The sequence below is a fragment of the Pelecanus crispus genome, chromosome Z, assembly GCF_030463565.1.
Source record: "Pelecanus crispus isolate bPelCri1 chromosome Z, bPelCri1.pri, whole genome shotgun sequence".
NCBI lineage: Eukaryota > Metazoa > Chordata > Aves > Pelecaniformes > Pelecanidae > Pelecanus > Pelecanus crispus.
Window position 1 is genome coordinate 44,266,697 of NC_134676.1, and position 22,181 is coordinate 44,288,877.

The window sequence follows — 22,181 nt, forward strand, 5'->3', positions numbered from 1 at the left end:
AATGTTTTACCTGGTTAGTGTTGCAATTTTGAATTTAGACAAGGTCTCAGGTGATCTAGTGACACTAAAACTTACATGCAAGATCTCCAAAGTTTTGCTGTAAACTATGCATAACGTTCCTTAGACTTCTGAATATTAAAGTCAAAACATAACACAGACACCTGTGATTTATTCTTAACATACAAGGGAAGAGTAGAGACTTCTACTTTCACATGACCTTAAAAAGATATTCTATATATTGTTTCCCATTCCTGATTGCCAAACAAAGGTTAGGACTCTTGTTTTAGACACAGTTAAAGGGAATAAATTAAAAAAGCTTCATGATAAAGTGTAACTTGGATAGACAGCAATTATCTTCTGCTGTGGATATGGGGTTGTGTGGATACTCTGCCTTTAGTGTAGCAAACCACAAGCACGATGCCTTGTGTCCTGGTTTCGGCTGGGATAGAGTTAATTTTCTTCCTCGTAGCAGACATAGTGCTGTGTTTTGGATTTAGGATGAGAATAATACTGTTTATCAGAATAAAACTGATGTTTTAGTTGTTGTTAAGTACTGCTGATGCTAGTCAATGACATTTCAGCTTCCCATGCTCTGCTAGGTGCACAAGAAACTGGGAGGGGGCACAGCCAGAATAGTTGATCCAAACTGACCAAAGGGCTATTCCATACCATAGGGCGTCACGCTCAGTATAGAAACTGTGTGTGGGGGGGTTGACCGGGGAGCAGCAATCGCTGCTCGGGAACTGTCTGGGTATTGGTCGGGGGGTGGAGAGCAATTGCATTGTGCATCACTTGCTTTGTATATTATTATTACTATTATTATTATATTGTTATTATTATCATTACTATTTTACTTTACTTCAATTATTAAGCTGTTCTTATCTCAACCCAGGAGTTTTTCTCACTCCTCTGATTCTCTTCCCCCATCCCAGCAGGGTAGGGGGAGTGAGCAAAGCGGCTGCATGGTGCTTAGTTGCTAGCTGGGGCTAAACCTTCTGAACCAGAAGGCAACATCCTTGTCAGCTCATCAGTAATTCTAATAAATGAAATGCTGTTGTCTCACTTTCAGTGGGGTTGGCTTTACTCTTTGGAAGACACTAAAGGTGTTCACAAAAGTGGTATTAGACAGGAACAGAGCCCTGAGCTTCTGAACTGTGACTGCTAGTTCTTAGCTAGAATCACACAATCAGAAGTCTAGAAAAAAAAGTAATTGGTTTTATTATCTTGATCAGTTAACAGGTATTTTCCAGTTGTACTCTAATACCTAAGCCCTATTCCTACTTTTTTTTGTTGTTGTTGGTTTGATTCACAAAAATCGTATTTAAAGTTTTGTAGTTGCATTGTCATATCCCTCCCAGCAATTTTTTTCTCCAGCTCCGCTCATCTTTGCGACAGCCTCCTGGTCTTCCTAACCTCTGTTGTGTGGAGCTTTCAGTTTTTTTGGGCAAAGACATCTCTGTTCCCCTCATTGCAGATTTTTGCCCCCAAAATTCAGTAGTATTTCTAATTTCAGCATGGGAAACTTGTATCTGTAGTATGACTTTAACCACCTACTTTAAAGGTAAATATCTGCGTATTAATGCATTTGGATCTTGATATAGAGTCTTGTTAATTGAGAAATTCTGTGAAAGCAAGAATTCAAACACAGAAATGGAAGAGTAAATTTTATTGAATGATGAAAAACTAATGGCATTACAGTTAGTTTCAGCTCCGCTGGAATACTATTTTTCCAATTTTTCTGTAGCAGAAAGTGCAACAAATCAATTATTCAGACTGTTAAACAAACTAGTAATTGTTAATTTCTCTTCAAAAACTGCATAGTTGAGCAGTTGTACAACAAATATATAAATTTCTGCAAAACCCTGAAGAAAGATTTGATTTTTTTTTTTTTTTTTTTGCTTTGAATCTGGTGGCAGAGGAGATCACCTGCACTGGTCAGATTCGGAGTGCCTTTTCCCTTTTTTCCCACTCTGTAAGAAAGAATTAAAACAAATGTTTAGTTAATATACTAGACATGACACTTTATATTGGCAGTTATTTCATATATTAAAGTAGTATAAATTAACAAGAAAAAATCTCAGTAGTTGAATTGCATAGTTTTGTTAAATTATACAACTGTTACGGGACACAAACTCATCTGAACACAAAATATTGTTATACAAATTAAAACAGTCAGCACTTACAGGATACATAACTGAAATGTTAACATCTAGGTATAACAGTACTGGTTTATTGCTTTTTTGTTGTTGTTGGTTTTTGCTTGTTTCTTTGTTTTTAATCTATAGATTTTGGTTACATTTTTTGAAAGGCCTCCTTATGTTCAAAGCACTATTCCATAAAGAAAAGTGTGCCTTGTTCTCAAAGACAACATCACACAATTAGTAATATAGGAAAGCTGTCCTGGTCAGCCAACAAGATTACAGGAGAGAATAATAGAAGCAGAAACAACAATCCTGGCAAGGCAGATGAGACAGTTTTCCTAAAACAAAAACACACACACACAAAAATCCAATTTAAAAAAAAAAAGTAAAAACCCAACCAGCCAAACAGACCAGGGTGATGAATTAAGCAAGAAATACAGCAAGATGTGAAAAGATAAAAGCATATTAGACTGGGGAGGGCAAGGGAAAAAGAGCAACAGAATAGGTGATTTTGCAGTAATTACTGAGCATATAACAAAGACAATTTTTGTAAATTTTCTACTGTTATTCTTTTAATCCAGTTTATTACAAGTCAGCACAAGATAAATTTACCTTACTCAAAAATTTCTATTTACAGAGAAAAATACTTAACATTAGCAAAGGCAAGGATGGGAGGGGAAAACAAAGACTGAAGTTCTAAGTCAGAACAGTGGTGTGAATGACTGAATTTGATAAGAAATTTACTTTAGTTTCAGTTAGTGGTATGAGCTCTCAGCTTGTCTGTAAGGGACTGAATAAGCATGTGTATTTGTCAACTGCTGCAAGAAAATTTTAAGAAGGAAAGTGCTCACTTGCAGTAAAGTGACAAAGGGAAAAAGACAACAGAAAAAGATGAGATTACATACAGAATGCCATGTAATGCTAACCAAAGAATTTGATGTAATCAGGAAAGATTTGTTGCTTCAGAAAGAGTAATCATGGCTTAATGAGCCAGTTTTCACAAAATTACAGTATTCCAACACAAACAATGTGTTGCAACTTGAAATAGGATAGCTTGCCAAAAACTACGCAGCTACCTTAGAAGTTTCCATTATGTACTACAGGCTCTCCTTGTAACCTATGCAAAGGGTCACAGTCAAAACAAACAAACCAACCACCAAAACCAAACAAAAAAAAACCCCACCAAAACATGTCAAGTCATGCACAAGTACAAATCCTTATTTGCACATACTCTCACTCTTTAAAAAAAAGTCAGAATGCTTAAGCAGCATGCTATTTATGCAAAAGTTAACTGAAATTCACTGACATGAGTTGCATTAGGAGCCAAGTTGAACAAAACAGCATATGCACAGTCAGCAAGACACTGATCTTATCACTCATATTTCGACACAACTTGCGGTGAATCTCTTACAAAGATTTGGCTAGAAACAGAACTAAGACACACAACCAAAGAAAGAATGTGGCAAAAAAAGCTAGGACAAGCTACAGTTAGTCCAGTTACACACAGTTAGACTTAGAAAATGAAACCAACTTGTTGCTTGAAGTATGTTTATTGACCAGCATACTTCAAGAAGTTTTGAAGTGCAAAACAGGTGGTAGACTTCAACTTGCCAAAACTGTGCTTTGATTTTGGTACTGTTTTTTTTTCTCCTACAATATGAACCGCTAATTTTTCAACGGGAAGAATTAGAGCAAATAGGTCAGTTCATAGCACATTACCTCGTGATAGTCTCAGCTACATCAAGAACAGGTAAACTTACAAACACAGAAAATAACTACCTGATATTTTGTTAATTCTGCCTGCAGCAGTTTCACTTTGGATCTTTCTTGCTCTAATGCAGCATGAAGTATAGTTACCTAAAACATGCAAAATATGAATTTATAAAATATCCTTAACATCTGTGAGTTTATCAAGTCAATGTTGTTCTCCATTAGTATTGTGTTGGACAAACAGGTACTACATGCTACCTTCAAGAGTGACTACCAGTATCATTGTGCATGAACTGAAAGTACAAGTAAGGTGTTCTTTAATGACTTTTATTTCCCAAGCAACATTTACTGGTTTATCTGCATAATGATACAGAAGAGCTATAAAGTTAGACGCTCTTCTGACTTTTGGACTCTGCATTAGTTTATTCCATAAACCACTTATGCAGTATTATGCAACACAGATAAGTTTATTACATCACCCTCAAAAAATAGTACTGTGTTACATGCAAGATGTTTGGACAAGTCAAGGGCTTAGAACTAACAGTCACTGCAGACCAAAAACTATGCATAAAAGTCTTGCATGCTTACTACTACAGTGACTTGCCAACTGACACGTCTTAAGTGATTTGTAGCTCACTTGTGCTCCTAAACTTGAGACTAGAAATAAAAAAAAAAAAAAAAGAAAACCCCAACCAACAACAACAACAAAAAACCCCCCAAAAAACAACCACCCAGGGAAGAAGCTGAAGCACCTTTTGCCCCATCCCTCGAAACATTCAAGGTCAGGTTGGATGGGGCTCTGAGCAACCTGACTGAGTTAAAGCTGTCCCTGCTCACTGCAGGGGGGTTGGGCTGGATGGCCTCTAAAGGTCCCTTCCAACCCAAAGCATTCTATGATTCTATGATTCTTTCTAAGCTTCCTAGCTTGGGTTACCAGAGAATGATATTCCTAAAGTGCTGTTCAGGGCAAAATAATTTCAGGCATGCCGAGGTCTGCTGTCTTTACAGAAAGAGTTCTGAGTCATATTAGAGATTTACATAATACATGTCCTCTGACACACATACTGCAGGGCTAAAGATGAAATGTAACATTTTTTGCTTCAAACAAGTTTGTTTCAGCTTCCTCCCTCCCCTGCCTCTATCGCTACCTTAAATAAATAGCATCTTTGAAATACCCATGAAATTTTATATTTAGAAATCTTTGCTTACCTGTACGGTCAATTCATTTTTGATAATTTGAGATTCATCAACCTGCAGGAGTATTTCTGCTTTGTCTTTCACTACAGAGACAGAAATACAACAGCATGAGGATCTTTCTAGATTTACAGGTCTTCACCTGCAATAGCACTGTGACATTGCTTTATTTCACTATTTTGTTACCTCTAAATAATGCTGTCTTCACTAAAAGAACAGTAGACGTTGTAAATCGAACCCAACTATTAGCTACCAGCTACCATTAGTACCAACCATTAGCTACCATTAGTAGCAGCTTGAAAAATTCTGGAGATTAAACCCCAACCTTGCACTACTTACCCCACACTTAACCCTGTAAGCAGCGTGGATTGTAAAGATACCAACTGCAAACAAAGTCCATCAGAAAACTGAGTATTGACAATGGATGAAGATTTTGGGATCCCAAGTCACACATATAAGCTCAGTCATAGCTATGGAAACTTCTATTTACTCAAATACGGAGATGTTTAAACTATTCAGCTAGTGTCTGTGAAATATCTGTGGATAACTTAAAATTCTCAATATGAAGAAATTAAGTTTTTTCAAGGCTCAATTCTGCCATGAACTTTCTTCTCCCCCAAAATACAGACTACTCAATCTGTAGAAAAACACAAAACCGCTCATTTTCTAGTATATTACTATTCCACAAAGAAAGAAAAAACCTTTAGAACTTCACCTCTATCCTCTCAAGATGAAAATATTTCATCTTGGCTCAGACACTGACCTGAAGTAATCAAGTTCCAAGTTAAAATTTGCAGTGATCAATCACATTATGAACATTTGAACTAGCTTAGATGTAGTTTTTGTAAACATACTTTCAAGAAAAAAATTGAGCTCTTTTTTAGCTGAAAATTTAGCCTGGAGAAGAAACCACATTCAAGAGCTAAATTAGGAAACTGAAAAGCAAAGGCAATTTTGTAACAAAATTAGTGTGGCTAGCATCATAGACTCAAACAACTTCATCAAGCAACATTAGGAATATTAAAGGATAACTATGCATAACAAGTATAAAGATACTAGGATATTTACATATATATGAATGTGTATATATATACAGGGTTTTTTCCCCAAATTGTGAATCATAAAAACTCAGAATAGTGTTATAACATAAGAAAATTATCACACAGTTGCACACATAATCCTGTGGTTTAGCTATCCCTATTCATTGTGTGGCAAAATACTTGCTTAGATGTAGAATGATGTTTCCAGCAGTTCAAAGCACAGCTTGCAAAGATGCAAGAACTGAACAGTTTCCTCAACCATGTCTAAACAGATATTATGATGAGATTGGTCTAGAACAGATCGTTGTCACTAGCAAAATTAAGTCTAACTCAAAGAATCACTGTACCTAAAACATAACTGAACGGGCGATATTTCAAAGAATGATCTCAACATGCAACTGATTATTACATTATATAATAAAAGAAATGCAGCAGTGTGTGGTCCACCAAATTCTGTAGTTCACTGGAGTTGCTGCAAATTAATAGCTTCTTAGTTCTTTATAGCTGTCACTGAGTCAAGTTGTTTTTAAAAAGCTGCTTTGAAAGTTCCTTCCATGTTTTAAAAAGAACTTTTTTTTCTGATAAAACTCTTTCTTACTTTCACCTTCTTGCATCATCTTCAGAAGCTGTGCATTTCTTGCTTTTACTTCTTTATATTTTGCCTGTATTAAAGAGATGGAATTATTACATGTATACCCTACTAAAAGAAACTATTCTATAAAATAAGCATGACTAAGAGTCAAACTTAGAGTTTAAAATTATGACTTCTGCAGAGAATCTAATCATAGCATCACAGCATCATTTAGGTTGGAAAAAGATCTTCTATATCTTAATTAAACCACAGCCAAAATAAGGAATACACCACAGGAGAAGTGGATTAATAACTGAGAGTTGAGAAAAAAAGGCAAGTACAAGGCTTAGGGTAAGTCAAAATAAGAAAGTTATGTCAGTGCATTGATAGTGCAGGAACCACCATTGAGGTCTGCCTGAAGTATATAGGCCTGTTGCATCAAGGGCTTTGTGGTTTCTCCCCTGAAAAATTACAATTATCATGCACTTTCTAGGTACCAAGATAATACGGTTTGCCGTATTCCTTGGCAAGTAAGACAAGACCCCACTGCTCTACAGGTTATTTTATTCAGCAGTTATTGTTACTACGTTACAGTTTCTTTCCTTTTCAACTCTTTACAGTTTACTACTCAAGAACCTATTTTTGTTCTTTTTCCAAATCTATCTGGTATCACCACACTTTCTTTGTAAGTCAGTCTTTTCCTTAACTGGCCACCAGTGTCACTTCTAGCCATGTATCTTAGCTGTAAACATGTTTTTCCTGTCACAAGTCTCTTCATACAGTTTGCTCTTCTAGGCTTTTGTAAAAAGTTTAGTTTCAGACATACTTTTTTTTGTAATAAAGAAGCTACTATCTTCCACTTTGAGTATCACACCAGTCCTTGAGGATAATTAACCTACATTTAAGCCAGACCTTTCATGGCCACCTAAAACTATATTAAGGTTTCTGGACAAGTTCATAAAATTAAACAGCTGTATCATCATCCATCACCTCACCAGTATCCTTATGCATAGTGTTTATTCTGTCAAATGCGATCAAGTGCTGATAGTGGTAAATATGAATGGTTTTATACTTTAAAATGTCATGTGGGGATTCCAACTTTAGTACACAGTGAAAACAGCTGTTAACAAAGTTAATGGCTTTATTACTACAAGTACTTCTTTGAAGCGTCAGAAAACTCCCAATCTGTCAGCCTGCTCAGTCTACCTTAAGCAACGAATAAAAATAGTAATAAAAGAATTTAAAATAATTCTATGCTGTTTTACTGTATTTTGTTACAATGCCAGTTCCTCATGGAAATTTTGCCCTTTTTACTCTACATACTATCCAGACAATGCTAACATGGACTGACAACAGGGAGACAGAGACATTTTCTCTAGCTACTCCAATATATAGCAATACCATCTGATTATTAACGAGCAAATCTTTTTTTTCACGGTGTGTTTTAGCATATGGTGAATCTGATTTCCAATTTCACTTGTATGTAATAGGTAAAAATAAACAAAATACAGGAGTCCATTCTTGTTACAGTGCAGCTTCAAAGGAATTTCTCTTAAACCTGACAAAATATTGATTTCTTTAACCACTTCAAATATTGGACTGAATCTACAAAAAATCCCAACAATATGTAGTTCTTAAATGCAAGACAAGCTGAGTAGAATTTAAAAAATAAATAGATTGAAAAAGACCCAAGAAAGTCCAACTTCCTGCTCAAAGCAGAGCTAACTTCCAAGGCAGATCAGATTGCTCAAGATCTTGCCTAGTCTTAGATTACAGCTTTTTTTTTTAAATCATGAAAATAGCAATACTAGAAAACAAGTAGTGACTGATATGCCAGATATGAAGTTTATTTCTGGATGCTTTGTCTTGATTCTTTTGATTATTTTTAGATGCTTAACTTACCAATAAAGTCCGATTCATGTGGTACTGAATTTGCTCTATAAATACGTAATCTGTGGCCAGTCTAAAGCATCTCTACAGACTGGTCACATTTGAATAAATACTTTGTTTCAAATGTATAATAACGTTAAATTTTGTCTACTATTTGAAGGTATTATCAGCTACATACCTCCCACTGAGTTATTACATTTTTCAGTTGCTCAATTTCTGCATCTTTTTTTTCAAGCTCAAGCTTTAGTCGTTCTGTTTTTCCATCTCTCAAAGTAGTCTCCTATAAGCAAGAAAACATCACTTATTAATAACTTAGTCACATGAATTTGATTCTTGGGAAAGGCAACTTGTTTGTTAGAGAAGAGAATTTTTGATCAAAACTGAAGAGGTGGATGTGCACAGATACCAAAAGGATAAGAAACACAGCAATAAATAATGGCATTTTCTGTAGAGCAAAACTTATTTCAATTATTAGGTCATCTAAATAGCTCTTCAGATAGATAAAAATATTACAGTGTGGTGTGTTTTTTTAATTCTTTAAGATTATCATGCTTTTGATTTGTGCTTTCTTCTACTCAGGTGCTCCCTTCTGATCATTGAATAAGCTTCATTAGGCAAACAACTTCACTTCAGAATGACTGCTGTTTTACATACCTGGTTGTGTTCACGAGATGTGCAGTTATCTGTTTCACTGTAATCAGCAAGCTGGACTTTCCTTTTCTCTCTTTCAAGTATTCTGTGAACATCATCGTCCAGCTTGTTGAAAAATCCTCTATCATGCAACGAAGACTGGGAAGAGTTCAGTTCCTGTCAAAAATAAGTACTGTAAGATATGTTCCTTTACATACAAGTTAATATTGACCTAGAAATCAACATGTTTAAAAAAATAGCTTAAGTCATGGAGAAGCATTACACCTAGATAGTTTTATGTTGTATGTCCTGACAATACTGTGACTTCCACCTAGAGAATATGATACCAGATGATAAGCCTAGAAATTAATTAACAGTTAACATTTAGCTGATGATGAGATTACACAAAATCATGAAGTTGGAACTTAATATTAATCTTGCACTATGACTACACTAATTTACATTTTATTTCACTGTCATTCTTCCCTCTAAGAGTTTTAATATTTGTGGACTGCACCACAACATAACAGCATCACAGTACTTCCTTATCTAATTTGCTTCTCTTTTTTGTACTACAATTTGTATTTTTTAAAACATGTTTTTAAATCTGCAAGTTGCATCACACTATCTGAAAACTAAGGAAGCAAGAGGTAGGTCTAAGAAAGCCAGTACTAAGTTCTCAAGATACAAGAACTGCAGACATACATCTCTTAAATCTGCATCTATAAATATTTTCCAAATGGGAATCAGTCCGTTTCAGAATGTATAATTGATTGTTCCTACAGAAAGTGCCAAAATAATTGCCTTCTAAACATAAGACTTATGTTTTCTTTTATTAAACTAGTTTGAATAAGACTTACCTCATGTTTTTTAGCAAGGTTATCTGAAAAGAATAGAAAAAAATGACATCAGTAAGTTACTCAAATCTTGTACAGCTGGCTATTGAAACAAGACATTTTGAAAAGTGGGGGAAAAACCCATCTATTGTAGTTCTTCAACATTAACTCTCCTCTCAAAGTCACAATAAAAAAAAAAGTGATTACTACAGCATTAGAAGCCATGATTATAAACTATGCATTACATAAATCCCTGTATTTGCATCTTCTCCCAGTTCTTTCAGACTATTTAATCAAAAGCAGCATCCCATATTCCTTTGCTTCAGTTATGGTGGAAGGCAATGTCTTTGGTACAGATGCTTAAGGAATTTGTTGGTTTGTTTCTTGTTATTTAGGCTTTTATAGGATGTATCTCACTGTATACCTGAATGCCTTCCATGCCTTCCAAGTTGCTGTGCTTTCAATCTTTTTCCTCTATTCACATTATTTGGAAATAATGTGTTTAATAAATATTGTACACTTAGATAAAACCATCCTTAAAAGAAAAACCTTAGAAAGCAAATTACTTTCTTCCTTTTCTAGCATCTGCCTTGATTTCTTTGCTAAAATTCAGAATTTCTGCTCTATAGACACAGATGAAGGAATTTTTAACATATAAATAATGCATATAATGAGTATATGTAAGTTATTTCAATATTTACTCATCTTAACAAAAGCCAGTATCATGAAGAAAAGGCAAACAACTTGCTGTTACCCAGGAAACAGAGAAACTCAGTTGCCTGAGGAGCATAAACTTAGTAAAACAAAAAAAATCACTTAGATTTTTAAAAAAGCCAGTATCATGAAGAAAAGGCAAACAACTTGCTGTTACCCAGGAAACAGAGAAACTCAGTTGCCTGAGGAGCATAAACTTAGTAAAACAAAAAAAATCACTTAGATTTTTAAAAAAAGTCATATTAAGAGCGTTTTAAGTCCACCACCCACCCCAGGAATACTACATGAATTTATCTTTTCCTTAACCTCTTCTTTTTTTCCTGCTAATCAACTAGCCCATTACTATATAATGAACACTTAGCTTGGTAGGACACACTAACTGCAACTCATTTAGTGTTTGTTTAAACACAGTATTAATGAACAGAGACAGAAAGGCATTTTGCTGTTAGCACACACACTATGAAAATTCCAGGTAGAATAGCTCATATGGTATGATAAGGCATACCTATATTACTGTCTGACTGAAAGTCTTTCAGAGACACAGTGAGAGGTTTGTCTTTTCCTTGCTGGTTCTTTTTCTCTTTCTTATTCACAGACTTTGACTGAGGTGAAGTATTTTCAACGTTTTCATATTCCTAGAAGAATAAAGTCCCACTGGTGTAATTTTCTTCAATACCCAAATATTTTTTTTCCTGAAGCTTTATAAAGGAAAAGAAGTAGTGATAATGTACTAAAGAAGATTTTAGCCTGAATAGTAATTTGTTGGTTTAAAGAGTGCAAAACATATCAGCAATTAAATATCAGTTCTGTTCTCTGAAGTACAGCATTGCTCTGCACTAAACAGTGAATGAACTATCAGCCTAATACTTCCTCAATCACCTGCATCAAATTTTATCCCAGAAATTCATAAACTGAGAACATACAGTAGTCAAACACAGGAAGGCAGAGTGCTACACAATGCAGTTTAGCACTTTCTTTAAAATACAGAGGTCTACTGTACCTTCTTTTTATTCTCAAGATATGCTTACTCATTCAGTAGAAGTCAGAGAGCTATTAGTGTGCAGCAATGCTCTACCAATTGACCTTATTCCTATTGAAATAAGACAGCCTGGTGCATGATAGCCATTTGAACCCGAGTCCCACCTCCACACACATTTACCTTAACATTCTTAGGAAATTATCAATGTGCCAGTTGTTAAAAATAATCTTAAATACTACTTAATTAAATGTTTTAATTAAGATTACTTTTAATCTTAAATGTTAAATAATCTTAAGAAAAAAATTGTTATATGGAAAGCAAAGATGGAAATTGAGCACTTTTCTTTCCATAGAAACAACATTTGTTCAGCGTATGCATGTACTGTATATTTTGAATATACAGTGTATATTTTAACTTATTCAGAGGTAATTCTCAAAAAGTCTACAAATGATGCTATGCTACTATGCCTGAAGATTGTCTTCACTTTAAGAAAAGAACATCTGGTATGCAAGTTAAAAATTTATCCTTGGTTTTCAAGAACTACGGTAGTCTCCTCCCGCCAAGAACCTGAAGTATTGTACAGAGATATTTGCATGAAAGTGCACATGCAATATATATTTCTTTGTGATACATAATTTTATTTACATATTTTTGTAACATTTCATTGGCTCCTGATTTATTGGAAATAAGAAGCAACTTCCTATTAGAAACAAAAATTTCGTCTAAGCATACTTTTTCAGAAAAATTCTTCAGTGTCCCATCAGAACCACTCAGAAAACAGTATCCTGAGCAGCTAAGAAAATGTATATATCTTATTAGAACTAAAATATTTACACTCAAAACAGAGAAAAGATGTTAGCAAAAATGCAAAAGATTCAACCATAACTGACACTTTAAGGCCTAAGGAGAAGTCAGTGCTTTGATTCTCTTACTCTTCAAGGGTGCTGGATTTTTTCTGAGGAGGGTCAGGATCTCTTCTTGCACTCTTTAAAAAATTCCAGCACATTTATATTCCAGAAAATTGAAAAGGTAAAGCTAATTTTCCACCTTTACAGGCCAATTAAAAAAAACCAAACAAACCACCCAATACTATTATATATGATTTCTTTAAAAAGCAGTATTTCTCTGAACTCTTAAGCATCTGAACAGTGTAAACAAACAATCTACATGAAGCAAATGGTACTTTTAAGAGGTTTTTTTGCTTTATTTTTAAAATTCAAGCCTCACTTGTGCAGCTTTTACATTAGGATGAATCCTGCAAATACCTTTTTGTGCTCTTCATATTCCAGTTTGCTTAGCAGCAATGCTTTTTCAAGATCGGCTTCAAACATTTCAGATGTCAGCTGAAGAAACAAAATTAACATATTTAATGTGACTAGGTTGCTTAAAAAAAAAAAGCAGACAAAACCCCTGAGACCACGCTAAAATTTCAGTTTCAATATATATATTGTTACAATTGCCAAAAAAACAAGTTTCACTGATGTGACATACAGCATTATTAACAGCTAATATACCTTTTTTACCATAAGTAATAAAATTCCTTGCTTCAGGAAACTTTGTGATGGATGTAAGCATACAGTAAGTTGTGCACATATTTATGTAATACAGTTACCATCCTGACGATTTGTTTACATGAGATTTCTTGAAAACAATTTTTATTTTTAGTCTGAAACATGAAGACCAGTGGGTGTTAAAGGATTAAAATGGTCACTGTAGACCACCAGAAAGTCTAAGCGCTCATCCATTGCACAGAAAACATTAGGTTAAGCGCACTTTATTTTTTTCTTAAAAGGAGGCAGAACTAAGAAAACCTGTTAAGATGTTTTCTCTTTCATTTCTGAGAAAAGTAAGTATGTAAGTCTTCTTGGGAGATGGAAAGAAAATTTGAAACTTTCTAGGTGTGAACTGTTAAGAAAAAACTAGGAACAACACAACAGGAATGAAGGATGGGGTATCTCTTTCTCCCTGTGTTATAGGAAAATAGGAAAGTGTAGGACAGTCCAGCTCTTCCTGCACAGAAGACTGAAGGAATGAATTGAGAAGACCAGCACCAGCAACAGTTCAATGGAGCAAAAATAAGAGATTTACCTAGAGGATATAGATATCAAGGTAGATAATGGATAATCTAAATGTATAAACAGCTAATAACCTATGTTACTGTTTACAGCAAAGTTAACCAGGATTAAGCTTGTTCTGAATGCAAAAGTCTGTTCCTTTGAGGTCTACTGTCTCAAGGAGTCACTGCAATCCCCCGTGTGATGTGCTGCCAAATGGAAGACTTACTCTTCATCATAGCTCTCTCCTTTTCATGGCCTTAACTGAAATATTAATTAGTAAAAATAATTACTTTAACCATCATTTTCTTGTTCTTTGAATTTCAAATTGAGGTCCTTTTCATTTATTCCAGAATAAACTACCATAGCTGTTAAAGTGAATAAATTACTTAAGTGGTCTTAATGCACTTTGCTTAAACTGGGCTCGTGACGTACACTAACTTTTTTTGTCTACAGGAACCATGTTCTGAAAAAAAACAAGTTCTCATAGGCTTTACATATGCCTAAAAGTGATTTATTATATGGTGTAAAAGCACACACATTCTTCCTAATTGTTTGTTCAACAAATCATATGATCAGTCTCACATAAGAGAAAACCAAAGACTGGCTTCTAAGTTTTTACCACAGTTAACCAGCCCTTTTTGAGCAGTTATTTCAAACACAGTAAAATAGTGCTCTCAGCATAAGTTGCTACGAGATTTCACATAGACTTCGGGGTGCTGTCATTCCTAGCTTTGTGTCTGGTTTGTGTTCAAACTTAGCATCGATTGATTGCACTGGGCCTCACTGGCAAGGTTTTTGTTGCAGGGGAGGCAGGGAGGAGCCACGGGCGGCCACGGCAGCCGGGTGGGAGGCACCTAGGAACCACGACGGCCTGCACGCATGGGTGGGAGTGGGGCAGCTGCCCAGGGACAACCTTCACCGGAGCGCTACCCCGCGAAAGGACCCCCATCTCCTGCGCCCTCCATGGCCTGCAGCGAGGGGACTGGAGAACAAAGAGTGGGGAGGAAGGGTTTTGCAGCAGTAAGGTGTGGTTTTTTCCTTAAGTGTTTGTTTTCTTTCAGTATCAGAATCGGTAACTAGAGGTTTGATAACTGACAATAAATGAAATTGACTGAAATTCTGCCTCCCCCCCCCCCCCCCCCCCAAAAAAAAATCATTGAACTGATTTTGCCCACAACTGTTGAATCCAATCTGACAATGACAGCTGTCTACCAAAAATTAGGCCTTGTATGAACAGGATGTAAAAGGAGGGAATGGGGATTAAAAAAAACCAGACTACCAAAAAGAGAACAATTAACATGCAAAAATAAGGTAAACTCACAAGAAAAATGAGCTTGGGATTTTTTACCTTTGTGTGTCTGAAAGTGCTAATTTAGCACACAAGCTCCTAAATAATTATCAAGAATTAGTACTACCACAATGTTGTTACAACAAACAAGTGCAGAAAGACTGCATTATGTGATCTCTAGTACAACCACCACCCTATCATAATTTAATTATCCAGCAGACATTCACTTTGGGGCAAGACTGAGTGTTTGAAGCTGGCTATACAAAGGTCACTACTTCTAAGTGGCAGCCCAGTTGAGAGCTTTAGACCTGAATATTCTCAAAGCCCGTCATCTCCCCCATAGTTTCCCAAGCACCTTCAGTCCTGCTTCAGTGCATAGCCTGACTGTCTCAGAATAGCTAGCTATAGGCTCACTACCACTTAAACCTATCAAAAAAATCTAGAAACCATGGGTTCCTTTGCTTAGGTACTGGGAGTGCACATCCAATAGACGAGCTCTGGAGTACACCTAATAGTTGTAAGAAATTGAGATCCATGCACAAAGCTCTTAACAGTGACTCTCTTAAAAGCTTTGCTGAAGAAATACCGTGCTATTTACATAATAGCTCCATAGCCAAGACAAACGTTGACAATCCTTTCAAAGGGAAGTGCCAGCCAGTATGGTGATTTGAAGAGTAAATCGAAAAGAGGAACTCTTCATGAACTGGGAGATGCTCTTTTTGGAGCTGATCTCTGTGGAAGCAGGGAGACACTGTTTCTCACCCAGTGCTGAGTATCACCCTCCATTGCAGTATACCATTTAAAATTTACCTCTTCATTATCAATGTTGTATTACTGGACAAGGGGAACTATGGAACTGAAAGGCTAGGATTTCAGGCCTTCTGAATCTGAAGAATTCAAACTCATGTCTCTCCTCTCAGACAGGCATGTGCTGGTTTCAGTTTGAACCTTCCTGCCAATCAGTTCCTCCAACTGACAGAATCATAGAATGCTTTGGGCTGGAAGGGACCTTTAGAAGTCATCCAGCCCAACCCCCCTGCAGTGAGCAGGGACAGCTTTAACTCAGTCAGGTTGCTCAGAGCCCCATCCAACCTGACCTGGAATGTTGCCAGGGATGGGGCCTCCCCTACCTCTCTGGGCAACCTGTTCCAGTGCTTCACCACCCTCATTGTAAAAAATTTCTTCCTTACATCCAGTCTAAATCTACCCTCCTTTAGTTTAAAATGATTACTCCTTGTCCTGTCACAACAGGCCTTGCTAAAAAGATTGTCCCCATCTTTCCTATAGGCCCTCTTTAAGTCCTGAAAGGCTGCAATAAGGTCTCCCCGCAGCCTTCTCTTCTCCAGGCTGACAACCCCAACTCTCTCAGCCTGGCCTCATAGGAGAGGTGCTCCAGCCCTCTGATCATTTTTGTGGCCCTCCTCTGGACCTGCTCCAAAAGGTCCACGTCTTGCCTCTACTGAGGACTCCAGAGCTGGACGCAGTACTCCAGGCGAGGTCTCACCAGAGCAAAGTAGAGTGGCGGAATCATCTCCCTCAACCTGCTTGCTGGCCATGCTTCTTTTGATGCAGCCCAGGATACAGTTGGCTCGCTGGTATGCAAGCGCACATTGCCGCCTCATGTCCAGTTTTTCATACACCAGTACCCCCAAGTCCTTCTCCGCAGGGCTGCTCTCAATCCCTTCATCCCCCAGCCTGTCTTGATACTGGAGGTTGCCCCGACCCGGTTGCAGGGCCTTGCATGTGGCCTCGCTGAACCTCATGAGCTTCACATGGGCCCACTTCTCAAGCTTGTCCAGGTCCCTCTAGACAGCATCCCTTCCCTCAGGCGTGTCAACCACACCACTTAGCTTGGTGTTGCCTGCAAACTTGCTGAGGGTGCACTCAATCCCACTGTCTGTGTCACTGATGAAGGTATTAAACAGCACTGGTCTCAGTACAGACCCCTGAGGGACTCCATCTGGACATGGAGCCGTTGACCACTACCCTCTGGATGTGACCATCCAGCCAATTCCTTATCCACTGAACAGTCCACCCATCAAATCCATATCTCCCCAATTTAGAGTGAAGGATGTTGCGGGGGACTGTGTCGAAGGCTTTACAGAAGTCCAGATAGATGACATCCATTGCTTTTGTAGCTGTGCTGCAAAACAGTCTGATCTTCACCCTCAAGAACTGTGACGGCATTTAGCTATTCCTTTTTCTCATAAAAATGGGACAGAGTTGTCTTTAGAACTATAAGTATTGTATGTTACAGTTACAGTAATTGCTCTAAAGTTATTTTTAAAATAAAAGAATCCCAAGATAACTTCACAGCCTATACATCAGTAAGGTTGAAATTAGTAAGAATCAATTGTTTATAACTGAGTTTTTTTATAATTGTTTTATAATTGTTTATAACCCAGTAATTGGACTGTAAAATTCTTTTTTCCTGAAATAGTTGCTTCATATCACACAGAATAAAAAAAACCTGCAAGTACTGAACAAAGCAAATCTGTACCTTAAAAAGTAATTCTGAAGTTAATTAGCTCTGGATATTTTCAAGAGGATTATTAGGTCATTACTCCACTGCTATGACAATGATCTAGAAGCCTACAAAGTTAAGAACTTGGCTATACTCTGTTTAAGGAGGCACCTGTACCAAAGCATTAGCAACATAGAAAACAAACAAGGACAGTATCCAAATGTCACTCTTTTGTCAATACAGTTTTCTGTATCATGTCTTAATTAGAACAAGAAGCAGTTCAATACCATCTTTTTTGGTGAGACGTAAGTTGAAAATTTCTCTGTAAAAGAAAATAACATCCTAGTAGATGCGAGCATAGAAGTTCAACAGCTTCATGAAATACTTTGTAATTCCGGTTGGTGTCACTTATGAGCAATTTGCCTTGCAACAATTTGTGCAAAGTGAAATACTCTGAAGGGCATCTTCAAGCGTAACAAGACAGCCCAAACTATCATCCACAGGGAAGGAGTGCATAGCAGACAATTATTTAAAAGGAATCTAGGAAAAAAGTGTACTGAAACATTTCTTCAAACACCATCTGAAAAAAATGCACTGAACCAAATTATTTCTTTGTCCATTTACGCTATTTTGGCCTAAAACAGCTGAAATACTGCAAACAATTCAGAACATTCATATAATTTAAAACATCATGAAAGAAAATCACTATACATTCTTCAGTATCAAGAGGGAGTATTTTAAATGCTGAATTCCAGTCAAGAACCAAAAAGGCTAATTTTAACTGTAAGTACTCTTCCTAACTGACATCACAAGGACAGCAAACTATTGTATTTGTTCAAGGTGAAGATTATTTTACTGTTTTAGATTAAGTGCATTTCACTGTGTAATTTCTGCTTGTGGTACCTTTAGTAAGAAGAAACACGGTGAAAACATTATATTGGCCTTCATACAAGCACAGTTAGTCTTCGCTTTCTCTCTGTTGTATTCTTCAAGTGTAAATGAACCCTACTAACAGTATTATTACGAAAAAGAAGTTCTAACATTAAAAAACAGATGTTCTTAGATGGATAGGACTACCCTAGGGTGCTAAAGGACAGTCAGCACTCAGAGTTCACATGTTCTTTGTTACCTAGAAAGGAACTAGTTATTTCATGCCTAACAGAACTTACCAAGCCTGGTTTACTATGGATCCATACTGTATACACATACGTTGCTCCACCAAAACATCCCCAGCTTCGCTCCCACCACAGCATTTCACCATCCTTCCATGGAAGTACTTCTGCTTGTTTTCCAAATGATACAAATTGCTCCTACCATACTCTAGTATTCACAGTCCAGCACAGTCCAGGTGTGCAAACAGGAGCATGTGCTGTCTCTAAACTATATTTTACAGAAGATGTGGCCTGAATTTCCACTGAAACCTTTCCTTCTGTGTGGCAGTATTTTGTTGCTTCCTCTCCAGCCATCTCTCTTTACCCATGAGATTTAACTTCACAGAGTAACAAATTTCAGGAAAGCCAAAGACAGCTAAACACAGTAAGCTGTACCTGCTCATCTCTTTGTCTCCACTCCTGCCAATTTTCTTCCTGAGAGCCCTTCTGCATTGCAGTGTGCAGTTTTTGTTCATGCTGAGATAGACAGCCTCCATGTGAGGATTTCTGAGGAATCTTTTTAAAAGCAAGGCTTCTGAGCTGAAAACCAGTTATTTTAAACATTAATCAAAATGTTGACAAGTATACAGAAACAGTCTTAAAGAACTAACAAAGGCATTCAGACATATGTGCAAATAGACATGCATGTACTTTACCTTACTCTGTAGTTTGGCATATATTTTTGTTCAATCGTACACACCATAATGTAACATTATGGAAAACTGTGGATCAGAAACACCATAGCCACATAACATTAAAAAATGAAAAAGTAAATATATTTTGCCAGCTGAAAATACTTTCAACAAATCTGAAGAGAGAGAACTGTATCCGACAGATTTCACACTGGATCAGGTATTATGTGTCCTCACACCTGACCCAAATTAAATATAATGCCAAAAAAAGGGTGGTATTCACAGATTTGACCTCGGCAAACAGAGGAACTAGAGGTTCAGGTAGAAAAAGAACGTAGGCAGACTTTACAGTTTATTAACAATCTGAAGTTGGTCACATTTTAAGAACCTGCAAAAACAATTATTTTTAATTGCTGTACCATATGAATACAACAGAGCCATCTTAAAAATACCTGACATAATTACAAAATTTGATAAGGAACAAGTAACCTGTAAATTTGGCAGCATGAAGACATTCACTGCTCAAGCTTAAATATTAACTGACACTCTGGTCCTTACTTGGAGTGAAAATAAAGGTACCAATACAATCTACTATCAGTTTAGAGACAGGGATTTCCTTTCCTTTTTTTTTTTTAAAAAAAAAAAAGCTCCTGGAGGGGAGAAAGAAGCTATTTTCAGCTGAAAGATAAACAAAGAGAAACAAAATACACCACCAGTGTTCTCCTTAATGTGTTTATTGAGTGTCATGACTCTTCCTTAAAATAGCAGCTCACCTTAGCTTAAAGTTACTTAAAATCAGGCAATAATGCAGATACTTCAGAACTGTTTCCCTTCCCCTCCAAACAGTCCCTTGCCATACTGCCGTTTGCTTCACTACTGTCTTTCGTGCTGCCTGCACCAAATTAAAACCCCTGCTTTCTTCTTCAGATTACAGGGCTGGCAGGACCCACTGGTGCAGACCATTCTGAACTAGAATTTCAGTGGAGTATAGCCATAGACATAGTACATGCTGGGGTACAGAAAATGAGTCAGCCCTTACTTGCCTCTCTGCCGTCACAGGATCATTTCCATGCTGTAGATATTTCTGTAGATATATGCAATGCATATGCATGCACACAATTATTTTGACGGCATTAAAAGTTTTGGTGGTGTTAAAGCAGGCATAAAGAAACATCAGGGCATGCTTACTGAAAACTTAATCTTCAATATAAAAAGAACATCATCAAAGCTGAAAAAAATCACTTAGCATTACTGCAACTACTAAAGTTTCAAAGATTTTAAGGTTTAACAGATACTAAACGAAAAAAAGATGGGTTTAGGGGACTTTGTTTGTTTTACATACTAAATTTGGTAAGAGATGTGTACAGTTTCAGGCAGAAAGATTATCTCAGATCAGTTGTCTGACACAGCAATCTAGAATTCCAGTTCCCAGAATCTTGGAACAATTCGTTCAGTCTCACTTCTTAATTTTCATTTCATCTGAGGTTTAAAAATCCCAATGTCAGAAAAATCACCACTGTTCTTCACTCCGTCCCCCAATTCACAGCAGGAAAAAAAAAGGGGTGTGTGTGAATTTCATAGATTAAGGGACTGGAGTGATGGATAAACCTGAAAATTACAACTTAGGAAACCAGATTTTAAAGGTCTTCAGACAGAGTAGGTAGGTCTAGCTATCGCCTAAAAAGAAAAAACCTTGAAAGCACCTTTGAATTTTAGCACGCTGGCTGTCAAAGCAGGCAACTAGAACTGACTGTCTACAAGCCTCTGAAAACAACTTGTTTCCTAGCAATCACTTTTTAGAATGGTCCTTCCCTTCATCAGAAATCAAGTAGTGCTGTTAAAGTAAAACCCAGCAATTTATTCTCATTAAAAATTTTCAACTTGTATAGTAAAGAGTATCACTTTTATATAAAGAATTCTTAATAAAGCAAAGAAATAAAAATGCAGTCCCTGCAACTAAGTAGCACTTGTTTCATAAAGCAACAAAACAATGACTTTTCAGAGATAGCAAAATTTATTTATTAGATAACAAGCTTACCCACTACTGAAAATATAATCCCTTTACCTCATTGGCCTCACTCTGCTGCTGTTCCTTCTTTTTTCTCCTTTTCTTTCTTTTTTTCTCATTTGTAGATGATCTTCCTGCTGAAGCCTGAGATTTACTGGCACCTCGTCCGCTTCTTCCTTTTCCAGGCTCCGAATCAGTATCACTTTCGACTTGTAGTAAAGCAAAACGAGATGCAGTGGTAGGAACTGAACTGATTACAGCAGATGCCATTGCCAGATCTGAAATTCTACTGAGCTGGCTTCTTTTTAGTTGTTAGGTTTCCTAGGAAAGTAGCACAGAAATAAGAATGAAAACAACATTTGACCAAACAATCAATAATTCATATCTGTTAGCTGCAGGACTAGTATAAAAAAAACCCCAAAACTCAGTATTATTTCCCTATATTTTTACTAAGTTGCATTACCTTAAGTATTCGAACAAGAACTACAAAAGGAAAGAATAATCTACAAAACAACAGTTATTTTATGCTAATACATTTGCTCCCAAGCGATTACATTTGATGGAAAAAACAAGTAGAAGGCTATAAAAGAAGTTGGCCTGCATGATCTGGGGGGGCGGGGGGTGGAATATGGGAATAATGTAATGCTCCAAAACTGTTTCAGATGCCATCCTTGGAGCCTGAGAAACATATGATTTAAGAAGGAAAGCAAGTAGATATTATGCACATGCAGGCTCCAGTTTGGGGTAAGCAGCCTTATTTCTTATTTTGCAGGCAGTACCGTTTTGTTCCCAAGCCACTGGAGACTCAACAAGCAGTTTTCTCCACAGGAGGGTGAGCCCAGCATTGTGGCTGGTACAGTTTTACAAACGTTAGGC

The 22,181-nt window shown here is 36.8% G+C and overlaps 1 protein-coding gene across 2 annotated transcripts; it reads right to left on the reverse strand.

The window, feature by feature from the left end:
- Positions 1–1,922: 1,922 nt before the first annotated feature.
- GKAP1 (G kinase anchoring protein 1) lies at positions 1,923–21,575 on the reverse strand. 2 transcript variants are annotated; one of them, XM_075726902.1, is made up of 11 exons: positions 21,363–21,575; positions 19,062–19,205; positions 12,971–13,048; positions 11,232–11,361; positions 11,033–11,046; positions 9,201–9,353; positions 8,725–8,826; positions 6,684–6,747; positions 5,061–5,131; positions 3,921–3,998; positions 1,923–1,970 (listed from the first exon to the last, which is right to left on the reverse strand). In XM_075726902.1, exons 1-11 carry the CDS (start codon positions 21,573–21,575, stop codon positions 1,923–1,925), a joined length of 1,095 nt encoding a protein of 364 aa, XP_075583017.1. The 2 variants fall into 2 exon arrangements, with proteins under 2 accessions (XP_075583017.1, XP_075583018.1); XM_075726903.1 differs by lacking the exon at positions 9,201–9,353.
- Positions 21,576–22,181: the final 606 nt, after the last annotated feature.

Coding starts and splice junctions, on each gene's coding strand:
- GKAP1 (XM_075726902.1), bottom strand. CDS start 21,575: ATGGCATCTGCTGTAATCAGTTCAGTTCCTACCACTGCATCTCGTTTT. Junction 19,206..21,362: donor AGCAGAGTGAGGCCAATGAG/GTAAAGGGATTA, acceptor ACTGGTTTTCAG/CTCAGAAGCCTTGCTTTTAA. Junction 13,049..19,061: donor GGAGACAAAGAGATGAGCAG/GTACAGCTTACT, acceptor TTGTTTCTTCAG/CTGACATCTGAAATGTTTGA.